At 43.4% G+C, this 15,717-nt stretch overlaps 1 protein-coding gene across 1 annotated transcript; it reads left to right on the forward strand.

The window, feature by feature from the left end:
* Positions 1 to 3: 3 nt before the first annotated feature.
* On the forward strand, positions 4 to 11,867 carry LOC136388373 (transmembrane protein 52B-like; the record flags this gene model as incomplete). The annotated part of the gene is made up of 6 exons (XM_066360261.1): positions 4 to 56; positions 3,197 to 3,363; positions 4,310 to 4,831; positions 5,619 to 5,755; positions 11,092 to 11,273; positions 11,496 to 11,867. Coding segments are annotated over 3 exons (687 nt in total), but the record flags the coding sequence as incomplete, so codon positions are not given.
* Between the last annotated feature and the right edge of the window lie 3,850 nt (positions 11,868 to 15,717).

Genomic DNA, 15,717 nt, shown 5'->3' on the forward strand with positions numbered 1-15,717 from the left:
TCCTTCCTGCAGCTCCCTCAGGCAAGATGCGAGGAGAACTGTGTCAGTTCTGAACAGTAAGTATCTGAGAGTCCAAACAGGGAAGAAGGAGAGGCAGACAGACAACAACACACAAAACAAGGTCAAGATGTCATCAGTGTCTGTAACTTCCCTTCTTTCTACTTAAATGGGCATCAACCCACTTATCTCACAAATGGGTTATTCCAAAATAAAGACATACATTTGTGTCATCCTAAATACTCAGAATAACACTGCTGACAGCATTTTTCCAAAGCCAACAAAGCAGCAGACTTCATCTCAATGTTTGCAGTTATAGACATTTGCAGTAGACTTTCTCACTTTTGTTTTTCAGTGGCTCATCAAGACAGACTGGACTCAATGCCTTAGTCACAGGCAGATATATTTGGGTGATTTCCAAAGGTGCATAACTATTACAGATTTGAAAGAGCATTTTTAATTTTCTAAGGCATCTTAATATTTATTGCAGGCTTTATGTAGGTATTACTTTGAGATAATTTCCCCTTAATCTAACCTGTCACAAATAGTTCTTATGTAAGTACAGAGCACATAAAGATAAAAAAGATAAATATTCATTCCTCTTGGAGGTAAATGAGTTAAAAAAAAAAAAAAAAAAAAAAAGCATGGACAGTTTACACAGAAAACTTGCTCAGGCTGAAGGAAAACACAAATTTAGATGGGAAGAGTTTCCCCATAGCCAAGTATGTTACACCCAAGGGGAATGGTGATGGCCTTGGTTACTGGCACACTCTCTCTGAGGTTTCAGGCATCACCACAGGAAGAGACATTTTTAATGGGATCAGGATGGTAATGTTGTAGAAATAGAAGATACTTTGAATAAATAGGAAATGTGAGAAAACCTGGAGGGTTCGTGGTGCAGTGAAAAGGCCCACTGTGTGTTCCACAACTGCGCAACCAAAGAGAGGCTATAGAGTGCAGTTCAATGGATTTTTTTTTTCTTCTTTTTTTTCTTTAAGGAGAGAGGAAGGGAGATAGTGAGGCAGACTCCCGCATGTACCCAGACCAAGATCCACCATCTAGGGCCGATGCTTTCATACAGAGCTATATATAGTGCATGAGCCTGATGCACTCCAATGGAGCCATCCTCAGTACCCAGGGCCACACTCGAACCAACTGAGCCACTGTCTGCAGGAGAGGAAGTGGGAGAGGGGGAGAGAGTGGAAAAGCAGATGGCTGCTTCCCCTATGTGCCCTGACAGGGAATCAAACCCAGGACATCCATAAACCAGGTCGATGCTTTAGCCACTGAGCAACTGGCCAGGGCCCATTCCATGGATTTCAATAGAACAAAATATCAGAAAGTATTATTAAATTTACTCATCTTTAAAGACAAACAAACATTTTTCCCTTCTTCTTCCAACTTCTGAACTTATCCCATATTCCTTCTTTCCTGTAATCTATTTTTTTTATCCCAATAGAGGAAATGTATAATTGTCTTGTGATAGGTGCCAAAGAACTGTAAAACTTAGTATTAGCAACACCATTTTAAAGAGGAAAAGTCAGGCCTTTTACCCCCTCCTTTCTGTGGAGAAAGGAAAGAATGCAGGAGCTTCCTGGCTTATAAGTACAACTGGGTCATCTAGTCAGAGTTTAGCTGATTCCTAGGCTTCTACGAAAGGGTGCTTGGGGCCACTTGCCACACAGAGCAAAGAAGATAGAACTTATCTGAAGACCTTAGAAAACAATGCTTATGTATCTTAATCAAGAATTCCTATACTCAGACTCACCCTAAAGTCATGAGAGTAACTATACCTCTAGACAAAGGGATCGCAAGCCCATCCTTACCCACCCCAACCAGTACTTGATTTTGTATAAAAACAGGCTCAGAATTGTATGAGGCCCTACATGATTGGGGATTGTGCCCCCTTGTAGCTAGCTGGCTAATTAATAAACTCCTCAAAAATTCATCTGGACTTGGTGTCTTTGTGGAACTCGCTGGCTACATTACAACAGTCTTAGTTAATTCAGAATATTTAATTAGCTGACATCATGATAAAGTTGGTTTCTACATTGTCCTCCTGTTTTGTTTGACTTCAGCTGTTACGTATACCGATTTTGAATCTGGATCTGAAAATTTAGGGCCCTTTTTATGGTGAGAGCTTTTATGGTTATGGTGGCTCCTTTTGCAACAACTTGTAAAACAAATTACAAACTTTGTTGTGTTGTTTGCATGCTTATAATTGAAGTTTTTTATGTTTAAATTTTATTGACCTCAAATATATAAAAACCTTAACTTTTACATTCATTTTCAAACTTATTCTTTGTGCACTGAAAGTTCTTTCTTGGTAATTCTCATAGTAATTGTTTACAATGGTCATGGTTACATTTTCTATTAACACTATTTCGTTATCATAACTTTAGTCTATCTTATAATGATTTTCAAAATAATTTATACAAAGCCATCTATAGTATAAAACTATTTAAGGTATCCTATTACATAGTAGATTCAGCTGGTTGTGTTGAAGTCAATATAACCTGATAAGCTCTTATTATAACAAGGTATTGTAATTGTTGTAACTTACTGTTCTCATTCTTGAATCATAGCAGTCATTGACTATATTCTTCTTGCAAAAAAAAAGTATTCTTTATTCATAGTTGCCTGAGGACAGATTAGGTACATCTCTGGAATATATGGTAAATTTCAACTACAATGCCCACAAAGACATTTAAAGGGGACTTTATTTTTCTCAGAGGAGCTTTTTAAGGGATTTTAGTTTTAAAATATTTGACAGCAGGAAAAGTGTGTTAGACAGCCAGCCTACTTACCTGGCATCACATGGAGTGAGGTTTCTTTACCTTATGTGGCAACAAGCCAGGATTTCCTATTTCAAGACCATCTAGGCCAACATCAACAGATTACTGTGCACATTCTGAGATCAGCTCTAGAAATAGCCTATAGAGATTACTTCAGGAAAGTGAAAAGCAACCCCTCCAAACCACATTGAATTTCTTGGTAACTTTTGTAATCAACTGACTTAGTCTAGCTGACAAAACAAGGAAGTATCTATGTAAAGTGAAAGCCTTAAAATTAAAATCTTATAATTACTCTATAAAATATTCACACAAGAATCAAAATGCAGACACGGAAGGCTGATTACGCCAGAGTTGGGAATGCCAGCGGACCCCAGAGCTCTGGCTGCCCTCTGGGCTCCTTGCAGGTTGCTGGTAGTAATCGATGCGCTGCTTCTCCTGTGTGGCCTGACGTCTGTGTGCTTCTGCTGCTGTCTGAGTCGCCGGCAAAACCGGGAAGATGAGGGCCGGCCACCCTATGAAGTGACAGTCATCGCTTTTGATCATGATAGCACTCTCCAGAGCACGATCACTTGTGAGTACACTACCCACATTTAAACAAACGATTAGGATTTTATAGCAGTATAAAAACACGAATTGGATGTTAAAGATTAAGAACTCAGACTGGTTTTAATCACAGAGAAGTCTGAAGATGAAGTGACCGGGCTCTCCTGAACGCTGTATTCACAACTACTGCCCTTGACTGATGATGGGGTGAGGGAAGAGATAAAATGTTGAGGGCAATGCTGTAATGTTCTTTTTAAGCAGAATTGCCCAGTTCATAAGTAGTTATTTTAATAAAATTATTTTAAGCTCTAAGCATTCCCTTTTTTCAAAAATGTCTTGGAATTTTTAAAAATATATATTTTTATCTACAGTTTTCATATATTTAGAGAAATTTGTCATTTGCGCTTTCAGTTCTTTATTCTCCAAGTGTTGATACACTGAGTACATGCCCCAGCATCCCTTTGATGATCCTAAGACATTTTATTTTCTTCTGTTCTCTTTTCTAGATTATATTCTTTTCTAAAATTGAAGAGTAAATACCAGGCAGAACAGCAGGTGGGAAAATATGGTGATATTTATTTTGTAAAGAGAACAATGTGGTGTGCTGTTGTTCACCTTTCTTACCTTCCAGTTCTCATAATTATTTTAAGAAAAGATAAATAAGGCAGAAGTAAATATTTCTAAGGAGTTTACAACATCAGTGGGTTGGTCTAAAGGGCTCTAAATCTAACAAGGTGAGATACGGGACCACAATTTACTTTATTTGTGGATACCACAGAAGACAGGGTCTTTTAGCAGAAAGTGAAGTTGGTTTCTAAACAACGTTCACAGGATTTTCATAACATTGGTGGCAGAGAGCTGACAATGAGTTGGATGCTTGGCAAAAGTAAAGGGAAATTCAGTGTGTTGTAAGGGTGATTTCTGAAGATGTCACATTTACCTTAGCTCTATTCCTTCTTCCCTTGTGCTACCAGCCCTGCAGTCAGTGTTCGGTCCTGCGGTGCGGAGAATCCTGGTGGTGGCCCACTCCCACAGCTCCCTGGGCCAGCTGCCCTCCTCCGTGGACACACTCCCAGGATATGAGGAAGCTGTTCACATGAGCAGCTTCACTGTCGCAAGGTGTGGGCAGAAAGCACCTGACCTACCCCCAGTGCCAGAAGAAAAGTGCTGGGCAGATAAAATATATTATGCTCACTTTGTTAAAGATGGCGCTGCCCATGTGGAAGCCCATCACCCAGGTGATAATATTAGTTGCCCTTCTTCTTGGGATAGGTGTGATTATATTAATGTGTGTTGGGGGAGGGCTTTCACACCAGAAGGTTTTAAAAGAGATCACGTTGTTCCAGGGAAGAATGATTATGTTCTAGGAGGAGCCCATGCTGGAGGAGAGCAGAAAAAGGCCATGTGGAGGAGAGGAGAAGCAGCCAACATGGCGGAGTGAAGGAGAAGGGAGTTTGTGCAGAGTTTGTACAGAGAGAAGGAGATGGGGAACAGAGGTGAATAAGGCTGGTGAGGTACAAACCTTTTATCCTAGGAAAACTCGGATAAGTCAGTGGTTGTGGGAGCTCTGAATGAAAAGGGAAGTGTTTTCCCACTGTATTTTTTTTTTTTTTGGTATTTTTCCGAGGTTGGAAACCGGGAGGCAGTCAGACAGACTCCCGCATGCACCCAACCGAGATCCACCCGGCACGCCCACCAGGGGGCGATGCTCTACCGCAATCAGAGCCATTCTGGCACCTAAGGCAGAGGCCACAGAGCCATCCTCAGCGCCCGGGCAAACTTTGCTCCAATGGAGCCTTGGCTGCGTGAGGGGAAGAGAGAGACAGAGAGGAAGGAGAGGGGGAGGGGTGGAGAAGCAGATGGGCACTTCTCCTGTGTGCCCTGGCAGGGAATTGAACCCAGGACTCCCACATGCCAGGCCGACACTCTACCACTGAGCCAACCGGTCAGGGCCCACTGTGTATATTTCTTGCCCACTGGGTACAAGCTAGGATAAAGATGATGGCCCACCACTTCTTGGCTCCATTGTTTCATTACCATCTGTCTGAATCAAATGCGAACATGCATGGGCCAGGCAGCTGTGATGGTGGCCGTGGCTACTGCCATACAAAAAGCAGCTGCCTTCAACATAGAAAGAGTCTCCTCAGATAGAATACTCTTCACATTGATAAAAAGTTCAGTTTTATAAATAGGGTGGGATATATAAATAAGGATATTTTATAAATATCCTTAGAGTCAGTAAAGATAGACAAACAGAACCTTTGTTGTTGTTTTAACTTTCAGAATATTTAGGATGCCATCTAAACCTCATTTAGTGGAAAAGATGGATTCCAATTCTTCATTCAATATTCTTTACCAGAAATATTGATCTACCTAAAATGAAAATAACCATATTAGAAGGATGATGGGATTGGAAAAGTGTGAGTATGTGATAAGGGAGAGAAAAAAGCTAAATCTCTGTGTTGGAAGTCAATAATAAGGCTTAATATAAAAAAATAAACATAAAAATGTATTGTAAACTTGCTGTTTTGAAATGCAGAGATGAATACTGCTTCTGGAAGAAAGGAAAATGGGGAGGGCAACAGAAGACAGCTGCTGGCACAGTGCTTGTCTTAACAAAGCTAGAACTATTTGGCACTTTTTATAGAGTAGATACAAATAACTTAAAATTTTTCTATTGATTTGTTTTAAAGAGAGAGAGAGACAGAAATAATGGATCTGTTTCTGCATATGTCCTAACTGGGGATCAAACCCAATTGGGAAGACACTCCACCCAACTATGCTATCCAGCCAGGGCTGTTCCTTTATCTTGAAGTGAGCTGGCAGATAGATTTATTTGATAGTCTGGAAACTGGAAAAAAGCAGTTTGTGCTGCCTGTCACTGATTCATCCAAAAAAGGAAAGACAGGGATTGAATTTTTATGAGTGTTTATTCAGATGGCTGGCAATCTGGGGAGATAGAAGTTAGGGTCCCAAATCATCTCAAAGCCCTATCCCCAACCAACCTTTTTTTAAAGGGAAGAAAAGGTTAGGTAAGGGTTTTTGAATTTTTAGGAAGAACTAATCAGATCATAGTGAAAGTTAACTGAATTATAGTCAGAGGGAGAAGCATTCTGTCCTTGGAGTACAAAGGCTTTGCTTACAGGTCCCTGGGGCACAAAGGTGGGCTGCTTGAAGATCTTGGTAAATCCTATATGCCTGACAAATGTGGATCGTTCACAGGTCTGTTAAGCCATGTAGGTCTGTTCAGGAATCCCAATTAATTTCTGAAACAAAGCTTTTATTTGCATTAACCATTATGCCTACTAACCATAACCAAAGCCACCATTACTCAAGCTAAAATTTAAACTCTTGAGTTCTCCCTACCAGGCTAAAAGGAGATAGAAATTTAATTTCTGGGTTAGTTCCAACAATCATTTATTAGAAGTCAGCTCTAACTGGGCTGAAGTTGTTTTCAGACTTACTTGAAACAATTTGAAAGCCCTGAATGGCACCATTCTGTCCAGATCTAAAGACTTAGGAAGAGCTACAGCTGTGACTGGACCTCCAAGGACTCACCAAAGAGTATATGTTGGGCAGATAAAATACATTATGCTCACTTTGTTAAAGTGGCGCTGCCCATGTGGGGCCGTTGCCCAGGTGATATTAATGTGTGTTGAGAATCCTTGTAGCCTGGGGCTTGGTTTTGGGATTAAGCCTTTCCCACCCTTTTTGATGTGGGGTGGTACAATCCAATCATGCCTCAGAAGGTGACTCTGTAGTAGAGACTTCCCTATTTTGTATATTGGATTAGAGGTTGTGAAGCTACAATATAAAATGGGGGCAGAACGGGAGTTTGCCCTCTTGGTTCCTGAGATTAGCATGAGAGAGCAGAGAGAGTAGAGCCAGCAGCGGAAGGAGGCCACGTGGAGGAGGCCAGGAAAAGCAGCCAAGATGGCGGAGTGCTGAGTGAGATGCCAGTTTGTGTAGAGTTTGTATCTGGGATAAGGAAGGAGATGGGGAACTGAGGAGAATAAGGCTGGTGAGCTAGAAACCTTTGATTCTAGGAAACTCGGATAAGTCAGTGGCTTTGTGAGCACTGAATGTGAGTGGGTTTTGTAGCCCAGTGTGTAGTTTTTTACTTGCCCACTGGGTGCAAGCTAGAATTAAAGACTATGGCCCATCAGTTTTTGGCTCCGCTGTTTCTTTACCGACTGTCTGAATCCAATGCGAACCTGCATGGGCCGGGCGGCTGTGTTGGCGGCCCTGGCTACTGGCCATACAGTATACCCAACCTTGCACCCGAGTATTCCCAGATGACTATAAGAGGAAATTTCTAGGAAGACATAGACATACCAGGTAACCCCCTTCTTGACCACAAGGGAAATCCAGATTGTATGGCCAGTAGCCACAGCCACCATCACAGCCACCGGGCCCGTGCAGGTTCAGATTTGGTTAGGACAGATGGTAATGAAACAATGGAGCCAAGAACTGGTGGGCCATTAGCTTTAATCCTAGCTTGCACCCGGCAGGCAAGTAAAACACACACTGGGCTCCAAAACCCACTCATTCAGTGCTCACAAAGCTACTGACTTATCAGAGTTTCCTAGAATCAAATGTTTCTACCTCACCAGCCTTATTCACCTCTATTTCCCATCTCCTTCTCTCTGCATAAACTCTGCACAAACTGGCTTCTCCCTCAGCACTCCACCATCTTGGCTACTTCTCCTCTCCTCCACATGACCTTTCTCTGCTCTCTCCTCTAATACTAATCTCAGGAATCAGGAGAGAACAAGCTCCTGGTCTGCCCCTATTTCATAGTGTAGAAATCAAAACCTTTAATCCAATATACAAGTAAAGAAGTCTCTGATACTAAATCACTTATCTGAGGCATAATGGAATTCCTCATGAGAGTGCACCACCCCACATCATGCAATCAGTCAAGGGTGTGGAAAAAGCTTAGTCTTAAAACTAAGCCTTAGGCTATAACTACCCTGCCTGCTTACAGCCCGTCCCCACACCTAATGCAAACTATAAGCGAGCAAACATATATATCATATTTACAAACATATTTGACCAACATTCCACCCCTTTTGCTCGCTTCACAATCTAAAGCACAGGTATTCCTGCACCAGGAAATTAAGCACATTACACCAGGGGTAGTCAACCTTTTTATACCTACCACCCACTTTTGTATCTCTGTTAGTAGTAAAATTTTCTAACCGCCCACCGGTTCCACAGTAATGGTGATTTATAAAGTAGGGAAGTAACTTTACTTTATAAAATTTATAAAGCAGAGTTATAGCAAGTTAAAGCATATAATAATAATTACTTACCAAGTACTTTATGTCGGATTTTCACTAAGTTTGGCAGAATAAATTTTTATAAAACAACTTACTATAGTTAAATCTATCTTTTTATTTATACTTTGGTTGCTCTGCTACCATCACCATGAAAGCTAGAACACCCACTGGTGGGCAGTAGGGACCAGGTTTACTACCACTGCATTACACAAATTACAACATGACAAACCATACAATTTTAACAATTACAAAGATACACTTCACCAGTCTCTGAGCATTTTGCCAAAAGCGCAAAATATCCTCGGACTTCTTTCTAGCCATATGAAAAGCTTCCCAGGGCAAGTGAAGGGCCTCCACAGAAGCTGCCCCCTACCCCCATCAGGGAACTTCTCATTGTCCAAAATCCGTAAGTCCATCCAACAACGGAGCCAGTGCCTGCTCCAGTCATAGTCCAGGAAATCAGTCCACGCACATGAGGCCTCAGCCACCCCCTTCATCTCTGCTTTCCTGGCAGGTCTTACCCTGTCCCAAGGAGGAGCACATGGCAATGGCAATCAGCATTTCCATCTCTGCTCCGGAGAGCATAATGGCACCCATCCCTATGTCCCAAAATCACAGACCTGCTAGGGGCATAGCAGGTACTCCTTGCTGCTGGGCTCTCATCTTCTGGAGACTGCAGATTGCAACTCCAGCCCGATTCTCCTCATCCTCCAAAGAGGAACTGGAAACATCAGCTCCTGCTGCCAGGCTTGAGCCCCGGGCCACTGCCTTCTGCTCCATTGGCCTTGCAGTCCTGGTCCCGGCCTCAGCCCCGGCCTCCCACCACTGCTGGCTCTCCACAACATCCAGAGCAATCTGCAACTCATGAACCTGTGATTCTTTGTCTAGCGGCTACTCCATTTCCAAGAGAATCTCGCGAACCTGGTCAGTTTCCTCCTGTATTTGCTCCAGCTCCAGGGTCGGCATCTCTTTCTCCCACACTTGCTCCAGCTCCTTCTACTGCTCAGTTTGCAGGTCCTGGGCAGCCTCTTCCACAGAGCTCTTGGTTTCCTCACGCTTGGCTATAAAAGTCAGCCAGACTATGGCCCCCAAAAGGACAGCCATGAGGAACCATAACAGCAGCCAGTCCTCTACTCCACCACTCAAATGTGGTGGTAGCTCCATTCCGATCTGCATCAAACCCTGCCACAGACTACGCCAAATGTAAAGCTTAGCCATGGCCACCATCAGAGCCGCCTGGCCCGTGCAGGTTCACATTTAATTCGGACAGACGGTTATTAAACAATGTAGCCAAGAACTGGTGGGCCATTAGCTTTAATCCTAGCTCGCACCCAGCAGGCAAGAAATATAAACAGTGGGAAAATACTTCCCTTTCCATTCAGAGCTCCCAAAGCCACTGATGTGGGTCAAATAAGTTTGCAAATATGATGTATGTGTTTGCTCACTTACAGTTTGCATTAGGTTTAGGGGACAGGCTGTAAGCAGGCAGGATCCTTATAGCCTAAGGCTTAGTTTTAAAACTAAGCTTTCGCCCTGGCCGGTTGGCTCAGCGGTAGAGCGACGGCCTGGCGTGCGGGGGACCCGGGTTCGATTCCTGGCCAGGGCACATAGGAGAAGCGTCCATTTGCTTCTCCACCCTCCCCCCTCCTTCCTCTCTGTCTCTCTCTTCCCCTCCCGCAACCAGGGCTCCATTGGAGCGAAGATGGCCCGGGCGCTGGGGATGGCTCCTTGGCCTCTGCCCCAGGCGCTAGAGTGGCTCTGGTCGTGGCAGAGCGACGCCCCGAAGGGGCAGAGCATCGCCCCCTGGTGGGCAGAGCGTCACCCCTGGTGGGCGTGCGGGAGTCTGTCTGACTGTCTCTCCCCGTTTCCAGCTTCAGAAAAATGCAAAAAAAAAAAAAAAACACACACACACACACAAAAAACTAAGCTTTTCCCCACACCCTTGACTGTTGCATGGGGGGAGGGGGGGGGATGCGTTCTCATGAGGAATCCCATTATGCCTCAGATAAGTGACTTTATATCAGAGACTTCCTTGTTTGTATATTGGATTAAAGGTTTTGATTTCTACACTATAAAATGGGGCAGGGGAGCCCATGCTGGAGGAGAGCAGAGAAAGGCCACATGGAAGAGAAGAGAAGCAGCCAAGATGGTGGAGTGCTGAAGGAGAAGCCAGTTTGTGCAGAGTTTGTGCAGAGAGAGGGAGATGAGGAACAGAGGTGAATAAGGCTGGTGAGGTACAAACCTTTAATTCTAGGAATCTCGGATAAGTCAGTGGCTTTGGGAGCCTTGAATGGAAAGGGAAGTGTTTTCCCACTGGGTGCAAGCTAGGATTAAAGGTAATGGTCCACCAATTCTTGGCTCTGTTGTTTCATTACTGTCTGTCTGAATCAAATGCGAACCTGCATGGGCCAGAGGGCTGTGATGGTGGCTGCCACTACTGGCCCTACAACTGACTTATCCACCTTTCCCTCCAGGTGCCTTCTCTGGATCACAAATCTTCACTATACCTGGCTGGCTTCAGGTCAGGTGAAGAGAGCCGCAGGCAAAAACCAAGGAGCATACATTGTAGTGGGAACAGATAACTAATCATCGATCCAAAATACAGGGTTAGGTAGTGAAAAGGATTTCAAAGAGAGGTGAAGCCTGGTAAGCAGCGGTTCTCAACCTGTGGGTCGCGACCCCAGCGGGGTCGCCTAAAGCCATCGGAAAATACATACTGCATATCAGGTATTTACATTCCGAATCATAACTGTAGCAAAATTACAGTTATGAAGTAGCCACCAAAATTATTTTTTGGTTTGGGGTCACCGCAACATGAGGAACTGTATTGCGGGGTCACGGCATTAGAAAGGTTGAGAACCACTGCTGGTAAGAGAAGGGGGAGAGCGGCTGTTCTGGAACATTCTCCCAGAAGCTAGGTTAATGAATCACTTAAATCCCCTCCACAGCGTCTGGCCGGGTGGTCCGGCGGGGGGGGGGGGGGGGGGGGGGGGGGGGGGGTTGAGTCCCTCAGCCCCTGCGGGCCCATCCCACTCCCTGGGTGCCCTTGGGGCGCGCTGTCTGCTGCGCCTGGTGCTGTTCCAGCAGGACGTTTCTCCCAGGCTGCCCAGGCCATCCTCCGTGAGGGCCGGACGATGGAACCCAGGCAGGCTAGGGCGAGCAGTAGGGTGCCTCGTCTGGGCGCAGGCTGGGGCCAGAGCTGCCGCACACGGACGCCACTCCCCGCGGCGCCGCTGATCGCTTTGCATCCCTCCACAGTTGACGTTCTTTCTGGGAATCCACCCCGGTTCTTGGAATTCCACAATGAAGACTCTACTTCTAAGGGTGGAATCTCGCCTCTATTATGAATTATTTAATAGCTTAGTGGAAACATTTAACAACGACTTTACAAGAGGACAGCCGGGTGGAGAGCAGCTGCTGGACAGGATTCTGATGGGAAGAGGGAAGTGTGGGTGACAGTTTCCCCAGGTAGCGGTTTGAGTAAAGCTGGCTGGAGCCAAACACTAGCTGGTTGACGAGTCAATTAGGTTTATCAGAACAGAGTAGCAAATAGTGTCAGCACTCCCTGGTCAGCTTAAGCATGAGGTTTCAGGAAAGACTTGTTTCTTCAGTTATTTATAGGGCTCCACAAAAGGGACAGTAATGGTGTTGGGGCTCTGCGGAAGTGGCTCTGGGAATCCAGCCCAGGGACCAAAGGAATGCCATGTGCCTTTATGCCTGTTGTTATTCTCACTTCTGTACTGGCTTTTCTTTTAGAGAGTGACCCCCAGTTCAGCCAGGTGATGAAAACAGGGGTAATCATAAATTGCTAACTGGGCATGTCGTGGTGGGTAGTCATGAACCCATCTATATAACTTCTTTAGTGAAAGGTTTTAAGCCAGCCCTGCCTATTATTCTTGTGCATCTAAATTAACATCCCTTTTGAAATACCCTCAAAGAGGTATTAACCCTCTAGAGAACACATAATATTAAGTATGTTGTAATCTAGTCCCCACCTTGCTTTCTCCCACCTCCATGTCATCTTCCTTAGGTTCCCTCCTTATTTCAAAGGAATGAAAGAAGCTGCAAAACTGTTATTCTCTGGAGCATTCGAGAGCTTGCTTTCTGACATACAGTGTCAGTTTGGCTCAAATAAACTTTTTATTTTACCATTTTAAGTTAATTTATTTAAAAAACTTAAAATTACAGCCTGAAAAATGGTGATATAATGGATAGAGCGTTGACCTGGGATGCTGGGTTCCAAGTTCAAAACCCTGAGGTTGCTGGCTTGAGTGCAGGCTCATCAGCTTAAGAGCAAGGTCACTGGCTTGAGTGTAGGATCATCGACATGATCCCAAAGTCGCTGGCTTGAGCCCCTTGGTAAAAGTACATATGAAGAGCAATCAATGAACAACTAAAGTGGCGCAACTACTAGTTGATGCTTTTCATCTCTCTCAAAAAAAAATTTTTTTAATTACAGTCTGTTTTCAGTATTATTTTGTGTTGCTTTCAGGTGTATAGCACAGTGACTAGACAATCATATACTTTGCAAAGTGTTCCCCCATCTTTCCAGTAACCACTTGACCCCCTAATTAGTTATTACAATATTATTGACTATATTCCCTATACTGTAAACTTTTTATTTTAGAGAGGGAAACATCAATCTAATCCTGTATGTGCCCTGACTAGGGATTGAACTGGCAACCTCTGAACTTTGGAACAAGGCTCTAACTAACTGAGCTACCTGGCCAGGGCACATCATATAAACTCTTTAAAAAAATTCTCTTGGGTTGAACGTTTCTTACATTGACAAGCTCATTGTTCACTTGTTAGAGAGGGTATCTGATTTGAGAGGGACAAATGATGTCCACATGGTGCAGTTCAGCCTAATATACTGCTTACAAAATTTAGGGGATATTTCAAAATGAATATGAAGCTATTAAATATCCCCTAATTTTTGTGAGCAGTGAAGTTCTTATTTACTTTGTCTTCTTTCAGCAGCCTCTGTGCTCCTCAGAAATGCTGACAGGGCCTCAGCCCTGGTATCAACCCCCAATTCCCTCTGCCAGGACAACAGGGCAGGATAATGCTTAACTGCCCCAGAATATGGTTTCCATAATCCCAATTGTCCTAGTGTCTCCAAATCTCTGTCTTTTCTCTGTCGTCATCCTCATTTCATCATTTCATAAGCTAACTATATCATTTGAATGTCTTTCTATTTCAGTTAGCTTTTATTTTATTTATTGGCCCTAAGAAGCAGCACTTGATCTCATGGAATGCAAGTGTTGTAGAATTCTAATGTCAAAAGTTGAGATAAAATATTAGGAATTTGAAACAAAAGATTGAAAAGGGGATGTGGCCACCGCTGTCATGGCCATACAGGTTCTCATTGAATTTGAACAGATGGTAAAGAAACAGTGGAGCCAAAAAATGGTGGGCCATTCCTTTATTAAAGCCTCACACCTACAGATGAGCAAACACACAGGAAAAACACTTTCCTTTCATTCAGGGCTCCAAAGCCCTGAGTCATTCTCTGGTTCCACAACCAGGAGAATCTTCTCCAGTTCCTCCTAGAATCAAAGGCCCCCACAGTCTCAGCAAAGCTCCCAAAGCCCCTCAGCTCTGGTTCCATATCTGCATCCCTTTTCTCTCATGAAAAACTTGGTTTCTTCTTCAGCACTCTGCATTCTCTCTGCTCTCCCTGTAAAACTGCCTAGGCCACAAAGACCCCTCCTCCAGCAAACATTAGCAAAACAATGGTCTATCCCAAGCAGGAATGCAATCTGCCTTGCTCTGAAAGCAGGCATACAATACATGTGGCTGCCCAGTGCCATTTTTTAACAATAAGTGAGCAAACTAAAAAAATACATATTTTACAAACTCATTTGCCCAACAAACATATAATAAATAATGCAGTTTTACATCCATTTGTGTGTGTGTGTGTGTGTGTGTGTGTGTATGCACTTTTTCTATTATTTCCCTAGGATAAATTCTGAGAATAGGATTGTTGGATCAAGAAACAGGTACAGCCTGACCAGGTGGTGGTGCAATAGATAGAGTGTCAGAGTGAGATGCGGAAGACCCAGTTTGAGACCCCGGGGTTGCCAGCTGGAGTGTGGGCTCATCTGGTTTGTGCAAAGCTCACCAGCTTGAGCCCAAGGTCACTGACTCAAGCAAGGGGTCACATGATCTGCTGTAGCCCCATGGTCAAGACACATATGAGAGAAATCAATCAATGAACAACTAAGGTGCCTCAAGGAAGAATTGATGCTTCTCATCTCCCTTCCTGCTGTCTGTCTGTCTCTGTCTGTCCCTCTCTCTCACTCTCTCTGTCTCTGGCACACAAAAAAAATTTTTTTAAAAAGAAACAGGTACTTTTATACTTTCAATATATAGCAAACATCCCTCAAAATTTTTAGCCCACCATTAGTATAAGAGAATTCTCACATCTCCACAATTGATAGCAATCTTTTTAAAAATAGGGCCTTGCTGTAGTATAATAAGGTGACCAACATTTTTACAATAAAAAAGAGACAGAAATAAATTGAAGAAAATATTGTAAATAAAAGAAACATTTTACTCACTGCAACAATTGTAAGGTAATTTTCCCCGCTGAGTAAAAAGGAAGGGGGCCAGAGCCATGAAGTGTGGAATAATAAAAGGCTTTATTGAGTACAGAATGCGCATCCTGCCCAACGAGGTTCCCTGGCCCCAAAGAAAGATGGAGGCCAAGGAAGTCGCAAGTGGTGACCCATGTATTTAAAGGGTCCCTAGGGTAGTCGAGCTAATATGACATGGTAAAATCTCACTGGCTGGCAGACGGTCACTTTTTTCCAGAGGGTTCCTGGAAAGTTTCTTTTGATGGGCTTGGTTGTGGGCGGTCCTAGCCAAAGTTCCCGGGCCTGAGCTTTCCCCATTATCTGCCAACCTTACAACAATAATACACTATAATATGATAAATGCATAATAAAAACATTTGTAATATTTTATATTGTAATGATGCTTACATGTGTATTAATTTTTAATAATAATTGTAAGAAAAAAGTACTCATTTAGTAAAACTAAATATCAAACAAAACCACTAATTTGGAGTGATATTCGGGTGTATTTACCATTTTCTA

The sequence above is a fragment of the Saccopteryx leptura genome, chromosome 1 (assembly GCF_036850995.1).
Source record: "Saccopteryx leptura isolate mSacLep1 chromosome 1, mSacLep1_pri_phased_curated, whole genome shotgun sequence".
In the NCBI taxonomy this organism is placed as follows: Eukaryota; Metazoa; Chordata; class Mammalia; order Chiroptera; family Emballonuridae; genus Saccopteryx; species Saccopteryx leptura.